The sequence below is a fragment of the Labrus mixtus genome, chromosome 3 (genome assembly GCF_963584025.1).
Source record: "Labrus mixtus chromosome 3, fLabMix1.1, whole genome shotgun sequence".
NCBI classification, from domain to species: domain Eukaryota; kingdom Metazoa; phylum Chordata; class Actinopteri; order Labriformes; family Labridae; genus Labrus; species Labrus mixtus.
In genome coordinates this window covers 22628171-22647419 of record NC_083614.1, presented here as the reverse complement: position 1 = coordinate 22647419, position 19249 = coordinate 22628171, and the positions used below count along the sequence as shown (strand labels likewise).

The following is a 19249-nucleotide window of genomic DNA, read 5'->3' as shown; positions in this document are numbered from 1 at the left end:
TGTTCTGTTTCTGTTTATCCTCAACTTTTACTCCCCCCTCCCTTCTTATTCAAACTTTATCTTCTTCCAACCCATTAGATTGGAACTAAATGCAAAAAAGTTAAATCAAGGACAAGCAGCAGCATGAGTTGAGGATTGGGTAGTTGGGTATCACAGTCCACCTTTAAACAGCACAGTTTTTATTTATATGGGAAAGTCTTGCTGAGCAGGTCTTTTAATGCAACACCCTGCTTCACATTAATGATAATATGCACAGTTAGACTTAAGTACTGTCCAGTTCTACCATATGTTCAACACACATCAAGATTTTAGCAACGTACTATTTGGGGTCTTAAGTACCTTTTTGCAAGGTGACCTTGGAAGTAGCTGTTTTTTTCTTTATTTTTCCCTTACAAAATTATCCAAACTTTTCTGTGCCAAGGCCTCCTGTTAAGTCAGGTTCTTTCTCACTGCTGTGTTGCAGGACAGCAGGCTTTGAAAAAAATAATTGGACACTGTTTGAATCCAAGACCATTATCCTTGTTCAGTCATGGCCTACAGATTTATAGAATATGCTTTGCTCCAACAATATACTTCTTGCTGTTTTTATATTCTGCATTCTATGTAAATGGTTCAACCTTGAAACATGGTTTGCTGTCCAAAAATACCCTTCAATTCCAAACTTGGGCTGGGTGGACCCTCTGGTCTGGACCAAATATTTTCTCAGGAGAGCATTTTCGTCTCTTGCCAAATCAGCCAACATCCCCCAAGGCTCAAAAATCTCTTGCAAAGGCTCTTTTGCCCATTCTAAAGCATGAGGGCTCAAGTGTTAGTTGCACTTGGCCACATTCTATACTCCTCCTGACTTTTTGAACTGCTTGCAAAAATAAACCCAGCCATTTTTAGCTGGGTGTATTTTACTAACAGTTCAAAATACACTGTATGTTAATGTAGGAGTGCAGGTATGGAAATGACTTTGTCTTGTTTCAATACAAAGGCTCTCGTAAGGTTAAGTTAGCCTTGGGGGCTTGCATTTTTCTATAGTTCCTTTGCTGGAAGGCTCATTCAGCAACCAGGCATGATTTAATCTGATGAGAAAAAGGCCAGCGTAGTGCGTACTAAAGCCCCCAAGGCGGCCATCTTCTCATGTCCTCAGCTATTTGAGTTGCCATCTTGGGCTCCAGGTCAAGTTTTTGTTTGTTTGTTTGTTTGCCTTGTTCTTTTGGATGATAAATGCCCTTCCTCAAAAGTAGAAAGTTCCTGTAGCAGCCTTTGAAATGTCTATTTTTTGTATTTTTCTGTTGACCAGACAGCTGGTAACAATTTCTGGGGGCTCTGTTTTCTCTTTTGCCTCAGGCTCACTCTCAAGTTTCTGGGGGCAACTGAGACTGATGCGCCCTCACCTATTGATGGTATTTAAGTCAAAACTCCAATGTTACCACCTTGACATTGGCACAGTGGGTTGGCAAACATGAGTTCAAAAACAATCCACTTTTCAACTGCAATTCAATCTCTCACTTTTTACCGTGTAATGTTGAAATTTGCATTCGGATCAGAATTATTCTCATTCAGAATAAAAGACAACAATTGTGATTGTGTTAAAAAGTAATAGAGAATACAGGACTTGTTTGTGAGATTGCTGACTAGCTGGATGACTGCTTCCTCGTGTGCCACACCATGTTGTGCTGGCAGGGCAGTGCTATTTGCGTTGCAGTCCCCTGAGGTGGTCGTCCAGAGGTGTGGAGGGAGCCTGACATTTCCCCCCAAGTCCCTGTAGCTGCAGACCCCAGGCCGGCGCTGCCTTGTCAGCCAGAAAAGATTAACCAGAGGCCAGAGGGACAGTGAGAGGATTGGGAGGGTGCATATTCATGAAGATTAAGGTCCTTTTAAATAGAGAGATTTAAAATATTGACCTAACACTGGATGCCCCCCCTTACAGACTGAGTTTTACATTATGCATATTCCAATGTGAATCATGCAGCAAATTGCATTTTCATCTAAAATGTGAGAGAAAGCTCATATATATTTGCGTCAAAGCTGCTCTGCATGGGTTAACCTCTGCAGATGTGGCGACAACAGTCACTTTTCACCTGAGACCTGCTGCTACATCAGGATCCTAGACCGATGTCTGTGGTGAAGAGAAGGTCAGCCAGAAGCCCTCTGGAGGTTGGTCTGGATTTGACACTCAGCCAATCACGCAACCCTATCCGTCTCACACGCAGATGGGCAACATCTCTGGCCAGATTGCCTCAGGCCGGACTACATCCTTCAATTTTGTTTTTAATATATTCAGAGGGTTGTTTAACCAAACAGATGGGGTGTTCTGTGGAGCAAAAATGACATTTCATAATGTGGCGAGGTCAGTGGCCTGTTTAGGTATATTGAGGTCATTGTCACTGTAAGCTGATCAACCACTGGCTGACCAAAGCTTAGAAGGGGAGCTTATGGCCATTGGGTTGCATGCTGTTATTCAGGTGGATTTGTCAGTGTAATTCAATAGAGGTTAGTTAAGCTAAGTTTTATTTTCATCTCTTCATGCTGCTTTATCATTTTAAAACTAGAATTTGCAATAACGTAGGTCACTCCCTTTCCTTTCCTTTTTTGAATCTTTTATCCACCTCTATCTTTTTCTCTTGATTCTCCTTATTACTTTAACCTCTTCTTTTGTCCACCTTTGTCATGCAGTTCTTTACAATGAAGGCCTCCCCCTTTACATACCTGCTTTATTAACCTTAACCTAACATTAGCCTAACTTTACCTTAACCTCACCTAACCTTTAACTAGTAACCCCTTAACCCCCAACTAAAATTTCATCACTGCTAAAGCAAAATAAACCAACAGCTTCTGCAGCCTACTGTATAATCGAATTCTAACTCTATAACAACGTAACCTTCCCAGACCCCTATTGTCCCTTGTCTTGTGATTATCTGTGGAGTATGTGGTCTCTGAAATCATTGAAAAAAATGATTAAAATGCCCCTCATGTTTTGCCTGTTTTTCAATGCCTCTAAACGTTCACTGTGACAAATCTGTTGCTGTAGTACCCTGTTTTTGGATGTCCATGTAAGCTAACGGTGTAGGTTTACATCCTTTAAGTTGCAGGATGCAAGTGAAAAACATCTAGGAATAAATAACATGTCGTTCTTTTTTTTTTCTTTCACATAATCTAATGTAACCAAGAAGAACACTTCTCACAACAGCAGAAATATGTCAATTTGTTATCAAAAACTAAACCACAATGTTACATACAATCATTTAAATTGCAGTTCAATGTATTTCACACTTTTAGAGTTAAAACATACTGTATAACACCACTGCATTATTTTTTAGAAACATGTCTACAGTGATGTTATTATAATTATTGGAATATCGCCGTACTACGCCATGAGCACATTGGATCCATGTAGGTCCATTGCAAAACAGGCAGAACTTCAAAATGAGTGATCGCCTCCTATTTGCTGGTATCACAAAGGACAGTCCCTGTAACCAGAATATGAATAACAATTACACCAGAGCAAATATTTCTGAAGGAAAGGTTTAACTTAATTACCTATCCAACCACACATACAATTTACTGTGGAATTTACTGTGGACGATATGGAAATTGCTGACACCAATTTACATCCTAAAACCAAGGTAGGTAGGCATCAGTGGGTGGGTGGTTGTTTTGATGGTGTAGCTAGTTGGTAGAAGGGCTGGTACATGTGACCATGCCTTTTGTGTCCGTCCCAATGGGTAGTGCATACCCGTGACCCTCAGCTCTCTGCCTTCAGGCCATTTATGCTAAATAGGGTTCATCTTCTGGGTTGGTGCCATCCTGCTGGCAATCTCAAGGGATTGCCCAAGGCATGTTGTTACCATGAGTCACCCAGAGATTTAGAAAGGGAGACGAAGAGAAAACAAGGAGAGAAATTGTGGCAAAGGCTGAAAAGCACAAAAACACAGAAACAGGGAGACCTAGAGAATTGAGTGGGGGAGAAGATAATGTGAGGGTAGAAAAAGCAGTTGAGATGAGCCGCAAGAAACCATTGAAAAGAGAAAAAAGCCAAGAGGGAAGGAACAGTTTAATGCTTGGCCAAGGGGAGGATGAAGTTAAGTTGGCTCCCCTACCCATACCCAAAGCTTTGTCCAAAAGTTATCCATTGTACTTCACCTCAACATCATGCAAGGCTTTTTTTTAAAAACCTACAAAACACTGACTGGATAGGCTCAATATTTCAATGTCCCTAATGGGACACTTGGCCAGTAGTCAGGCATGTAACACAATACAAAGTCATAATAAACAAAGAAAAGAGAAACATTGAATTCTCAGTTAAATTAAATACTAGAAAGACCTAGAAAATGTAATGAATGACCTGGAAGGAAGATTTAAGCTTTGCTTGAGTCACTACGTCACAGCTAAGTTCACAAGCATTAGGATGAATTAGAATTTCAATCTTTTTGATTTAACTTGCAGTTGCCTGAAGCAACAGCCAGAGTATTTTTGGAGGCTGCATTCCTCCCTCAGCAAGTATGTACCATACTGATGTAGATGACCGAATAGAAAAGAGGTGCCCTTACTTGATTTACTCACCTCTTATTTTAGCTCAGCTGGCTAGGAAAGGGTCATTTGCCACTGGTTTGACCTTTGCCTTAAGGTCGAATCTTGCCTTCTCTGCCCCAAGTTGCAGCCTTGATAAAACCCTCCCAAGACTCTGAGCATCTTAAGCTCTGTTGATAAAGCATTGGGAGTCATCTTTTAAAATGTAAAAGGTGAGGAAGAGGGAGAATAGGATGTAATAGGACAATGGAGATTTCGTAAAAGCTACCTATTTCTTTGTGATACCAGCAATGAGAGGTGTTGTTTTATGTTATTTTTCTATGGAAAAAAATATTTGAAACCCCTTTGAAAGATCAACCAATGGTTTGATAACCTAGTTCCAGTGATCCACCTCCAAACTCAAATAACACTTCTAAATATTTCATCATAAACATTGAACTAAACTGATGTTGTGTCTTCCATTTTTGTGTCTCCTCCAGAGGGTACCCCAATTCGAGGTAAGCTGTTTAACCAACACAGTGAGAAAGAAAAAGGAAGGACTTAAACTGATACTAAACAAGTCATAACCGCTCCTAACTTCACCCAGCTGACTAAATATGCAGACTACCCATTTAAATGTTCCTCTGTGACATGACCAATTCTTTTTATATCCACTAACATCTATGTTCCGTCTGTGTTTGGTGTCTATGTGCTGCGTACACACTGTGATCATATGTGTTTCACTCATTCCCAATATTCATCATTGATGTGCAGTTTTTCCACCTCTGTTGGTGTTATGTGTTTGCGCCTTTCAATCTTGATCCCAAGATCATCAGTGTCTGGAAACTACTGAGCAGTTTAAATTATGTAGCAAGGCTGGTTATACAACCAGATTGGGAAGCATGAGAAGCAGAGCGGAGGGGTGGTGAGGGATTTTACGAGATGGTTTGTTTGCTTTATGCGTCTGACATTTAAATTGTTTGGACATGGATATGAGGCTGGAAAGTGGGGGATTGGTGATTGGATGTTGGAGGTAGGCGACGGTTTGCCTCACTTGTTGATAAGGCCAGGCTATTAAATACTGTATACTGTTCAACCCAATCCAGGAATCCTCTTTCTTCCTTCTCTCCTTTGATATCCTGCAGATTCTTCTATTAAGCACCCCAAGCAGTAGCCAAATTGCATACTGATGGTGGGTCAGAGAAAAGGAAGGCATTGAATTCAATTCCCTTCCCTCCCTGGTAATCTGCTACACAGTAACTCAAAAAGGGAAGACCAGAGATGGATGGTTGGATGGAATGGTTGTCTTTAAAAGAACAGTGACCTCTGCAAAACTACCATATCAAATTCAGTTCTTATAATGTCAAAGGATTAACAGGATATCAAGGTGGGAAACGACTGACACAGAGGCCAGTGACCAAGACTTCAATTGTTGATTTAATAGCTTTCTCAAATAGTTCTTCCTTTTAACAATTATATATTTTTCCCTTTCTTGGACCTTGCATAACTTATATTCAACCACCAGGCTTTGTGGCTGAAGGATTATCTCCCAGTTGATTTGTTTTTGTTGTTGTACAGTGCTTTTTTTTCCACAGGCTGAGCAGGTAAGTGAATATCTTAGTATGCCACATACTCCCCCGTATTCATGGGGATAAATGCTTTTAATTTCACCTTTTAAATTTTGCTAACCCCAAATAGGGCAACTGATTTCACAATACCTTCCTACAGTTTGATTAAAGCCCTCCATCTTCAATTATTTCATACACGCTTCATGACACAAATCTCCAAACAGTAGCATGCTCTAAAGCATATTCATGAGAACCTGAGGTTTTATAGTAAATTCAGACCCTTTCCTCCTTCAAAGCCCTCACTCATGACCAGCATTGCCATACCCAGCCCTCCCTTCTCTGCTTTGTGTGAATAAGGTTTCATAAATCATATTGTGGCGAACAAAAGCAAGCGTGACTTATGAACTCTGCATTTACATAATCAGATCAGTGGCCTGAAAAAGGTGATTTCTCACCACCAAATAAACGCATAGCCACACTGCGTTGCCTTAAGGAGTCTATTCCACTTGTGTAGAGGGAAAATTAATGTCCCAAGATTTAGAGAGTGAAGCAAATGTTATTGAGATCAAGGAGTCTGAGAATGACAGAAATGGTTTGTTTGCATTGTTGTATTAAGTAACTGCATTTGGATGCTGTCAGTGAAATATGGCTATTCACTGGTAAGGGACCAGAAAAGTAATCAGTATTGGCTTATCCTTTAGGCAAACCAGTACGCCCTGACTTGGATTTATATTATGATCTATTATGTTTCCATACTGACTGTATCGATTGCTGCCATAGATTAAGATATTTACAATGCTAAAGCTAGTGCTTGTATTTACTTTGATGCAATGGTTCCCCCTGTGTGATGTCGGCACACTTAGGATAGCCTCTGTGTAAAAGGCAGCAGCCCATCTTCTGCGATCCTAATCTAACATTGTGGATAATGTATTCCCCTATACTTGGCCCCCATTATTTAACCCTGTGTGTGAAATTCAAGACGGCTCTTGGGGAGAAAAAGGGAACACCAATGGGGCTGGTGCAGGTTAAAACTGAAGGGGTGTCTGTGACCATTCCACCCCTCCAGAGGTTAAGTTGCTTTTAAGATGCTTAAGCTATCTTGAGTGCCCATCAAATATAAGGTTGAATTAGCAAATATTAATTAATCTGATTTACACTTCTCTTTACAAGGGATACACTTTTCAAAAAAAGTAAATTTACAAAATTTTACCACCTTAGTGTTTGGCTGCCATAGGCTACACTAGTAGCCTAGGCTAGGTACAGGGGTAAGCTAGCAGAAGGTCACCCACATTACACTAGTTTTATATTCAAAGGGATTAGATTCAGGAAAATGATTGGAAAAGAAGTTCAAGGGGAGAGAAAACTACACTGTGGAATGGTGCAAATTTATTCGGCAGCAGCGTCATGGACATATTGAACAGCAGATTCCTAAAATGTAAATTCCACGTTAATTCAGCTTCAATAGAAAGCCAACCAGGTGCTGGCCTTGAGGTAGGCAGTAGGGAGAAAGGTTGCTGGACTCCCTCCTTGCTTCATTACTGATTTCATGGGAGCGTTACAAGAAACCAGATGGGTGCTGACAACAATGGCATCATACGTAGGGCCCCATGCTGCTGCAATCACAGTGTAATGACCTTGAGTTGGTTGCAGAGTGTCCCCAAGTGACAGCCAGGATACAGACAGAAGAAAAGGAAGACAGAGAGAGAAGGGCACTGCCCGACTTGGCTGCTGTGTGTCCATACTGGTTGACTTTTCTATTGTAAGATTATTCAAGGTGCAGGTTCGTAACTGAAATATGTAACTTGTGAAAAATAACAACTCTCTAGAGGTATAAGACTAAAAAGGTTAATATTTTTTGTGTGTACGTGTTCATTGAGTTGTTGATTTGCTGTTTAAACTGCACTGTAATAAAGCTTTTAGTAGCTTTTTAAGGATCACAGAAAAGAGAGAAAACATGTAGATGAGAAAAGGGTGCTAATGAGAGACGCAAACTGAAAATGAGAGATAAAATGATGAAAGGAACAGCGTGCCACCGGCAGGCCTGAGTGGGCTGCGGAAGGAGCAAGAGCGAGGGAAAGAGAGAGTGAGACTTGGCCAGCCATTTTGTTGATCGCCTAAACAAATCAATCAGGACCCGCTGGAGCACACTAATTGAATTACACAAATGGGACAGGAGGGGGGTACACATGGCAAAGCTGCTACAAAGCAGCGACAGGGGTGGGCATACCACGGCTTCAGGCACTTTCTGAAATTAATCATCCGTGCTGGCCCCTCTTTGCTTTTCTGTTATCCCCTCATCTGTCCTTTCTTTGTGCTTGTCTGTCTCTTCAACTCTTCCTCTCAGTTCTGTCTTTTTGTTTTATTTTTTTCTATTTGCTATTTTACACTGCATCTTTGTTGCATGAGGCCCCTTGTCCTCCAATCTTTTGTATTGTCCTTTTACATATCTCTGTTTTTATTTTTCCCACCCTTCCACTTTTTCATTCTCTCGTTGTTTTCATCTGTTTACGATGACCTAGCTAAAGCCTAAAAAGGGCTTGTTACTCGCATATTATAGTCTACAGCTACAGAGCAGTGTTGAAAGCATGCATGGAACCATTTAAATGTAAGTGCTGTGAAATATTTGTTTCACTTAGCATTGCATCGGTATATAAATAATAGAAATAGGTAAGGCCACAGCCATGCCTGACAGAATAACCTAAAAAATGCGAAATCTTAAAGACCAGTCGCCCAAAGCATCCACTCTACAGATTGGGTAGGAGGATGTCTTTCCGATCTTAATAGGCCTTCAAAATCATGTTTGTTGAACTCTGCCCAAGCACTCTTCTTTGTTATCATACCTTGGCACCTCAACGCTCCTCATCAGATCAGCCTGCGGCCTGCAGCGCTGTTAACCAGGGCAGCTGTCATGGCTGGAACAAATGTCCCAGACCCACTGCCCATTACAGTGTCTCTCCTTGAATGGATGAAGGCAGTGAACATGCTGCAAGACAGCTGGGAGTGGGTTGTGGTGGAAATTGGAGGCCGTGAGTGTTGGTGGGCAGGAAGGGTCACTTTGAATGAGATGAAGACCAATTAGACCACAGGGAAGTGATGCCATCATCACCAGGGCCTTTAGTTGCTGGAATTGTCAACACTTTCCTCTTTTGGATCCTAATGGTCCAGCATACATCATGGACAAGACAGAAAGAACAAAATGGCACCAATCTTTTCTCCCCCTGACCCAGAAAAACATGAATTATTACTCAGTAGGGGCGGTACTTTGTAGGGTTTATTTATGGTCAGTGTGGCTTGTAAGTGGATAGAAGGGACTGGCTTGGACATAATCAGATCTTAGGTCAATGCCCAAAAGAAAAACTACTAATGTCCTGGAACAGCCATGTGTTCGTTGTTGGTGTCTGTTAGCAAATAAAAAAAGTACTTCCCTAGTAACTTTTACTATTGCACAGATGTGTGTGTGTGTTTCCTAAAGAAGTCAAGCCAAACAAACATGTCTTGGGTTGTTTTCTACAGTTATGTGTTTGTGCTGAAGCTTCATAGCTGGAGAAATTGAAGACATGCCATTAGGCCCCATACAGACTGACCTCATACAAACAGCATGACCACTTTGTGATTGACACCATAAATCTCAGTTTGTCACTGGGCAAGTCTTTATCAGTGAACGCCCATTGTGTGAACAGACTGAGTGCATGTTTTTTTTTTATTGTGCTCATGAAAGATAATTTTCAGCATTCATTTCATGCCTTGTGTTTCCCCTTTTTCCTGATAAAAGAAGAAAAAATGCCAATGGCCATTCGCGCACTGCTGAGCCACAGGCTGGCAGGGTAGACAGAGTGCAATTATGCAAAACACAGAGTGCAGTCATTTTTAAAAAAAGACAAAAGGAAATGGTAGGAAAGAGACACATGCTGGTGACAAGGCTTTTCAAAGGGTGGAGTTTGTTTTATGCGTGCGCATGCACATGACTGCTGCTGCTGCAGATAGTACATCAAAGAGGGTTCGCTTGGATTTGTGTGTTAAAAACCCCTCAGAGGTCTGTTGTATTTAAAAGTGAACATTATCAGGCTTTAAATTGATGGCATGCTCACCAAAAGTTATTATTATTATAAATAATATTAATTCTTTACACGTTTTTTTTATTCACAATGGAAGGTATTCATTTCGACATCTTTTGATATTTATAAAAGAGGAGGCTAGGACTAGAAGAGAACATATGATATGCTAGAGTGGAGATAACAGAATGGACAGAACAGAAACCACACAATTTCATATCACACCAGCAGGTGACTGTACACTATATGTGAATCTGACAGAGAGAGGAGCATAAAGAAACCTCAGAATATGGATGTCTCTCCTTCCTTCTCTCTAAAGATTTCTGATTTGCCTTTATTCAGCCCTGTCTCTGGGCTTCTCTCATAAAACAATTGTCAATGCAGATCTCATCTTCTTTAAGATCCAATCACTTTAATACATTTTGTGTGTTGTGTTATTATCAAATAATCAAGTGTGAGATGATTCTTACCTCGTAGTTTTTGATGCAAATCATACACATTTTTTGCTACTTGAACTTTGTGAAAAAGTGATAGCAGACAAGTTAAGGAAGACAAGACATGAGATGAACAATAAACCTCAATTCCTCCTTGACTCTTTTTGCCACTCAACAGTTTTTTTTTGGTCTCCAGCATCCTTTGTCACTTTCTTCTCCTAGCCATTTTCTCCCCCCCCCCCCTTTTTTTTCTCCTGCTTCACTCTTCTCCCTGACTCTGTATCCTGCCAGTGAAGGGAGTTTCTGTGTGCTTGATAGCTCAACTTAATAATAGCTGGAATATGTAATGAAGACAGAAGAGGGCTTGGGAACAATAGATAATACCAACTTGCGAAGAACTTCCATCAAAATGGCAAGGAACAGATCAAACTCCCTCTATCCTGTGAAAGACAGTTTCCGCCCTTTTTTTTTTCTCTCTCTCTCTCTCTCTCTTTCTGTCTCTCTCTTGTTTACAAAGAGCTGCAATTTACAGCAGCCAAAGTGGTTTTTAATTGGCTCTCATTTTCTTCTGTTTGGTTCATTTTCTGTCACCCATCTACAGTAATGGTGTTTAGTTGACTTTCAGATGACCTTTATACATGATTATTTTTAGATTAGATTATATATTTTGAAGTATCTTTGACCTGTGGACATGCAGCAGTTGGCACATGTCGAAAGACAACACATAAAATATACATACATTCACCTTAACAGTCAACAAAAAGGGGTTTTGGCCCTCCGCTGGCTTTCAGCATTACTATTTATAAATCGTTGAAAAAAACAGGAACTTAAAATCCAGCCTTCCAAAGTTTTTCTCATTCAGCATAGGCGAGCGGGGCTGAGGAGCCGCTGGCAGAGCTTTCTGGAAGCGTCCACCCGGAGTTGAACTTCACACGGTCCTTACTTTATGATCTCAGCGGTGTTGAGGCTCTCGCCCTCTGAGCACATTCCAACCCACCTGCCACCAGGTTGGCATTTGCTGTTTTCATGCACACATCAAACACATCCAAATCAGATCCCCGCATAAACGCAGAGGGAAGACTCCACCACCACCTCCACTCTGCAAGTAGACATTTTCATTTGGTACACGAGCTATGTGCCAGGATACCTTCCCTCTTGGGGGCTGAGGATGATCTGAGCTGTAGAGGCGAATAAAGAGAAGGAGAAGGAAAAGTAGAGTATGGATTGCTGTAGCTTAAGGTCTGCTTTCCTTTTTTAGGTTGATATCTTTATACTGACAGGCTGAGGGTGTAAAATACTCTTGGAGCATTAGGCAGTGGCTAAGGTGGAAGCGTGACTAATCTTTATAATTAAGCAGGATCGATTGTCTCATTTGTGGCACAGCTGAACAGCGTTATTAGACCACTGTTCCAGAATAGCAGCTTTGTACAACATTGTGTTCCCTCCACACGCTGATGTGATGGAGTAAGTTATGGTATATTGCAAAGCATCCTGGGCAGCGGCTGGCGTGTTGATGCTTCCTGGCTAAACGCTAACGAGTGCTGGTGCTGTGTTTGTCAGGGAGGCCTGGGCTGCAATCTGTCTGCTGAGCCAGCCAGAAGCCCTAATGATATCATCAGGAAGTGCCGTCACCGGCGCTCTAACAAGGAATGATCTGACGCGCATTGTTTCACCCCCCCCCCCCCCCCCCTTTCTCCTCGTTCCCCTAAACGCCCCTTCTCCGATGTTGTTGCCAAGCATTTAGGTGCTCATACAGGAGATAAAATCTGAATAGCGATACAGTCTGTTCAAAATTAAACGAGCCACGAGGGGGTTCATATAAAAACCGATATCCTAAATTATGGCAATATGTGGGGGAAAGAAGGAAGATAAACATGGGAGATGTATGTTAATCACCAAGTAGAGATAATGCTTTACTTTACAGAATTGAGTGTTCACTTATACCATGGTATAAAACATCATAATAGATGTTGGGCTTTCACTGTTAACTTTTACCTGATTTATCATGTCACTCTGGAAATTTTTCCCATAACTCCGCTTCCCCTACAAACATCACATGAATCACACTCATCTTTACTTTGTCTTTACTTTGTGCTTATGCTACCAACATGTTCAGTCTGCATCTTTATTTAACGAATTACTCGTCTTTCCATCTTCAGAGGACTGATGCTGGAGAGGAAGCCAGCATATGTTGTGGCATTCTGCGTTAGCGTCGAAGCGAGAAACACTTCTTGACAAAATGGTTTTAAGAAATCCCTCCATTAAGAAGAAGGTCTTACTCCTTCATGTACTGTCACTGACAAATCAACTAATCATCTCTTCCCTGCTTTCTCTCTCTCTCTCTCTCTCTCTCTCTCTTTTTCTGCCCCCCCCCCCCCCCCTCCCCCTCTTCTTGTCTTTGCCGGATGTTGTCTTTTTCCCAGGTGCCTTGCAGATCGAGAACAGCGAGGAGACAGACCAGGGGAAGTACGAGTGCGTGGCGTCTAATGTGGAAGGCGTGCGCTACTCGTCCCCTGCTAACCTTTATGTGCGAGGTATGGAAGCAACCTGGTCCCAGAGTCAGGCGAAAAAAAATGAATTTTTGAAAAAGCATCCACCCTTTCTAACAAATAAAAGTTTTCACAGTGCAGTTCAGCTTTAAGTGGCATTAACGTTGAGCTTAACAAATGATAATTACTTCCATTCTAGCCCAGCTGTATTTGCACAAAATGCATTTTGCAAAACAGTATTACCCCAGTAAAATAAATCTTTAAGCTTTGATAGTATTGCCATGCCACAAATGTAATTTCAGATGCACTGAAACTTCCAAATGCAAAAATATAATTGACCAACTAATGTTCTTCTCTGTTATGATGTTATGCTCCATTTTGTCTTTTGAATGCCCTCCTCACTTGGAAGGAAATGTGTAGCACAACAAGCCGTATGTCTTTACTTTACCGGTTGTAAGAAAACCTTTTTCTTGTAATGTGTGCCTCTCTGTCAAAGTAATGGAGCCCACACAGGGTCGGGAAGGACTTCTTTTTTGATTAGTTTTTTTGCAGGTAAAGGAGCACTACGGTAAGTGTGGATTTTGATTGGGTGGCGAGGTATTATTGCCCACCAATCAAAATCTAAACCCCCCCTTTGTACTCTCAAAGATGTTGGTGTAAAAGGGATTTCCTTGTGGTACATGAATAGAAAAAGGTGGTGCTCTATATTACATACAAATGTTCTATCTCAAAAGGTTATAAATAGTACTCTTCCTCTACTTTTTCTTCATTGTGTTCTGGAGCATAAATCCATAGTATTCCCTTGTTTCTGCTTTGGGATATTATCTTTAAAGCAGTATACAGTCAGTAGTCATTTTGGCTGGCGTGTTCCAGCAAACTGAAGATATGAGAAACAAACAGTCACAGGGACCGTTGAGTTTCAGTGGAAATAGGCAATGAAGACAAAAGCCTAGCTCCTACCACTAATGCTAAATGACACTGAATCCCTGTTGAGGGAGCTTTGATAAATTGAAGCAGATGCATTTTGGACATGCATTATTTATATTGTGCATATTAAATAAAGATGCTTCAGTATCTACTCAGTTTGTTCCCTCTGCTGTGTACCAAATAACTTTGTTCCCTATAAATAATTCACTACTCTGACATTATAAAATGGGTCAGGGAGCTGCTTTTTCATTATTATTGCTATTATCATACCCTGTGAAGTAGCAGCATAGAGAAGACACATTCAACCGTGAGGAGCAGGAGATGGAAATATGGTCAGTGTCTCCTCCTGCCAGCATTCATCCTGGAGGCTCATGTGATGCCTTGACACTTAATGTCAAGTAGCGATGCACTCTTTTTTTTCTTCCATGTGGAGCATGGTTCAAGTTAGAAGCTCAGCAGCTAATTACAGTGAGCGCCTCTTCAGGAATCATTTCTAAAACAATAATGGGAACACTTTCGTGACACAGCACTGGAATGTTTTAGTAGTAAACACAGCTATACCCTGATATCATTCTCAACAATTCATGCAATCCCCATGAACACTGGCTCCATCAGCATGCTTTTAAAAAGCCTACACAAGGGTCATATATTATGCAGGTACTTCCACACTATGAAACACACTTGTTATGCCTTGATGGTGTCAACCTTTGTCTGTTTTCAGTTAACTTTTGTCAATCAATTCTGATACTTGATGTTGACTATGTTTTGTTCACGAAGCAAAATGCACTTGAGATTAGCAGCTGTGGTAGGGATCCATTTTACGCAAGAAAAAAAACATATTCCTTAATGTTATGTGGGGCCTGATAAACCAAAGAATTTGAGACTACTATCAAAAGAAATCCAAATGATATTGATACTGATTGGCTTAAAAACATTTACTGTTACTGTCTTGAACTGCAGCTGCTAATTTCATCTCAAACTGTGTCTTTTTTCTTTTCTATCTCTCATTGGTTTTTCTTTATTTTCTCTTTATTTGGTTTCCTTCTCTAACAAAGCAAATACAGCCACCACAGGAGCCTCTCCTTGTGGCTATAAGGAGCTTGTGAAATTTTGAATTATGAGTATGGTACGCTTGATTTGACTCCAGTGGCGCCACTCTCTTTTTTTTTTCTTACCAGGCGACAGTGTGGCCACTGGGGTGAATCTGATTGTTTTGGTTCAAAGTTTATTTGAGGGTGGGAGGGGGGCAGGCAAGTGTACTTTAAGATGGGTGTCACTGGTAGCAGGGACAAGGGAAAAGGAGGAAAAAGGATGAAAGGAAAGGGAAATGTAGCTGCAGCTTAAACACCTTGAGGTGGCTTTTTTTACTCTCTCTGTGTTTCCCCTATTTTTCTCTTCTCCTCATGTCATTGTGTTCTGCATCAACCCCTTTACATCCCTCAGAGCTTCGAGAAGGTTGGTGTGTTTTTTCTTTTTTACTTTTTTTAACCCACATTTGAAAAAAAAAAAATTCAACATGTTGAAAAATTTTAGCTGTATTTGCCTATTACAGAGCTCGATTCATGACTAATTTGAAGAAATACTAATCAGTAAATCCAAACTGCTAAATGATTATGAAAGAAATGTTTCTTAATTTCCAAGGAAGAAATGATGAAAGCAAACCCGATTAGCGCGGGTTTTGTTAATTTACTTTTATGTTTGCATTGTGGGGCCTTTTCTCGTTTTGCATCCTTTGGTATTGCTTCTGCACCTCAATGCTTTCTTGCACGTTTTGTCATGGAAACCCAGCACGTGTAAATAACAGGACTTGTTGCATGATGGGAGAATGTAACTGCGCTTGCATGCCTGTCAAGAATCCCTTTGGCCGTGTTGGTCTATTTTTCTGCATTCCCTGTGTTTTGTTCACTGAGTTCCTTCTGTTTCTTTTGGTTCTACGTACGAGTGTTTTCCCTGACACAACCCTTTTTTTTGGCTTTCCTTTAGTTGACTTTTTGTGTTGTGTTTCTAGTGTAGTGTTTGTGAACTTTCCTTTTGTTTTAGTTCTTATTCTGAAGTTACTTTTCTGTTTTATAACCTTTGTCTTTTTTGTGCTTCATTTGTTCGTGTGATTTGTGTTTCTTTTTTTTTTTTTAAATGATGCTGCTCTGTTTCTTGAATCCCGGAGTGCAAATGCGGAATGAAATACTAAGTGTGTATACAGCCAGTGTTCCTGTCATCTTGTTTATAGCACTCCATTACTGCAAAAAAATTAGACTTGATTGGGCCTGATTGGGTTCCATGGTGATTTCAGGCAGCCATTAAGGGATGCCATTTACAGTGTCGTGTGGATCGATAACAATATAATGACTTCAACATCACATTCGCCGTTGCTTAGCGGGTGCTAAGAGTATCTTTTATTTTTAAATGGCGGCAGCTAGATGTGATTGGTTTCGTTGAGTGACTGCTGTTTGCGTTCCCTCACAGTCCTGACACTCAATCAAATTATAATTTATTATTCAAAATCCCTCCTTCCATCATTCACACACACTCGAAGAGTAGAATTGATTTTCAGGTTGACGTGACTGAAGTAATGACAATTCTTCAACTGGAAAAAAACAAGACACACAAAAAAAAAACATACTAGATAATGTTTTTTTAACATTACCGTATTTACCAATTCTTATTTCAATTGGCTTGGTCCAATATTTAAATAATTTCTTTATTTTATTTTTACATTAGCATTAGCATGTTTACCAGTTATTCAGGAAACATGACTGAATCAGATGGACAGCTGCACTGAGCTTTACGGCTCCACTTGTCTTTTGAATACACTCAATTTTTGAAAAGCAACCACATTTTTTCAGGCGAGGGTATTACATGTGGCTCAACAGGTGTGGGTAGGTCAGGCGTATCATTTATTCAGAGAAGAGATAACACATATCCACTCCTGTCTGTCTCTTCTAAGGGCAGTTATTTTTTTATATATACAGCTGTCGGAGTGTACCGCTCTCCTGGGTATTAGACAAATCTCAGTGAAGTATCAGAGGTCATATTGAACAGACTGCTGTACAGCAAACAAATGAGGAATTTTGCATGTTTTAAAAAAAACAATCTAAGTGCAATTTTTCAAATTAACCAATCTCTCCTACTGGAGTCTCAATTTGTGTGTTGTATGTGACCTTGAAAGCTGCAATTTCCCTGTCGAGCAACCAGTAGCAGAATTTGGAATCTTGAGTATTTATATTACAGTTTTGAAATATTTACTGAGCCTTTTTGACTTTCATGACTTTTTTACAAGCCACAAGTAACCCCGAAATTGGCAATCACTCTAAAAATGCATTCGCTGTGAGCCAGTGTTTGCTCTTAAAAAATGCTTATTATAGCGGATATATTTTTGGCTACCACATCCAGACCATTTCCTTCCATTGCACAAGCCAAATCATTTTTCCTCAAGGCAAGTCATTAGACAAATATATATTATCATCTCTTGTGATCTAGCTGTAGAACCAGACAGAAATTAGAGTTTCAATTCCGTAATCCATGCAAGAATGTACTCTCAAAACAATTCATCTGTAATTCTAATTGTTAGGCTGCCAGTCAAAAATCTGTCACAAATTCCATACATAATGGCACAATCCCACTCGAAGAAATGGAAATCTGAACCAAATATTATAATTTAATGACCTGAGAATAACACTGATGCAGAAAGACTGAGCTGTGATGTACGCATGTGCATGTTTGCCCTCCTACAATGGTATCTGCCTGATTTTTAAGTGTGCTTGCATGTCCTGCTCTGCATTTGTGTGTAACGTTGGGAAAGAAAGCTAGATTACACCTTATGTTCTCACTGGCCAAAGCAAAAATCCTGCCATCTCTATTAGATGTTTGTCTCAAGGAGTCCTAAAGTGAAAAGCCACCCCTCAAAAACACCAGATTACCAAAACAAAATTTTTACCACCCCTTATTCTCATGCAAATATATGGTTACACTCCCCTCCTCAATCCAACTGATAATATTCACTGAAGGGATCACCACAGAGGGGGGCACACTTGCAGTGTCATTTGACTGCTTGTCATCTACCTGTAAATCAATAGAAAAAGGTGATATGCTTCAAGATCCCCTCAATCCACCACTTGCTATTATTAGATACCCCTGCCATGATTCTTCAGTTTTCCTTTAGGTTATAATTTCCATTTTGATGAGCCACAGATAGTGACTGTTTAGCATTGCGGCAGCCAAGGTATGTTAATGCAGGCCGACCCCTGCAGCTTATATGTAAATGCCGAAGGCCTCACCCAGCAAGTGTGACTAAAGGATCTCAATACTGCGCCTGTGTCCTCAGGCAGCAAGAGGGTGTAATCTCAGCTTCAAGGTGACACTAAAGGCTGCACATTATTTTGGCTTCCCCCTTCATTTTGGGGCAGCAAAAAAATAAATAAAAAAACTGCCTCACCAAAATGGCCGATAATGTCCACCTTCTGACCTCTGTTTTTGGCACAAATCCCTCCACAACACCGCCCACTGTTAGCGTTAGTGCAGTACTCTGGCGTTCTCTCTCGACTGCTTCTCACCTCGTCCACTGTGAGGCTTTTTGTCTTTCTCTCCACATTGGGGCTTTACACAAGATTACATGGTGTTAGTAGTCCAAATGAAAGGCATAGGTTTGTTTTACTTTCTCGTAATTCCAAATGGGCCGGCAGGGCTCCTTGTCTCTGTGAATGAGGAGCCTGTCCATGCAATTGGGATTCTTCGTTTTCTTTGTGTCTTTGGCACTACATTTCGGATAGCATAGGTACCACACATACCGTACACACACACACACACACACACACACACACACACACACACACACACACAGAGCTTTTTATAGCTTACCAGACCATTGACATGTCAGAGTTATTGAGTTCACTTGAACATTAAATCATTTCATACAGGCATGTGTCTAGCTAACAATACAGTTGTGACTCATTTGCATGGGATACTGACATTTAGGCACAAAATACTGTGGTTCCCTATGATTTATCATCTTCTCACCCAAGATATAGTACAGAATGCTATCGACTGACCTTGAGCACTTGATCCTCTCTGTAACCAAAGATCAGATTTATTTATGAGTCAGACACACACGGTGTACGCTGTTGACAGGTAGGCTCTCCCTCTGCTTTCCATCATCATTGTTTTCCAATATTGCGTAACTAGCATACATTATAGAGTACCATGGCGCATTTAATTAAGTCGGTTTTGTGCATTGGCTAGGTGATTGGTTTGTCTCAAATTTCACTTTCCAGCCACAGCCACATTTG

At 40.7% G+C, this 19249-nt stretch overlaps 1 protein-coding gene across 2 annotated transcripts in view; it reads left to right on the top strand.

Moving 5' to 3' along the window:
• Nucleotides 1-19249, top strand: part of ptprsa (protein tyrosine phosphatase receptor type Sa) — a 169494-nt gene that overhangs the window by 78327 nt on the left and 71918 nt on the right. For both annotated transcript variants that reach the window (XM_061033838.1, XM_061033839.1), the window contains exon 6: nt 12975-13085. In XM_061033838.1, coding sequence (XP_060889821.1) covers nt 12975-13085 — 111 coding nt within the window. The remainder of the gene's footprint in view (nt 1-12974; nt 13086-19249) is intronic.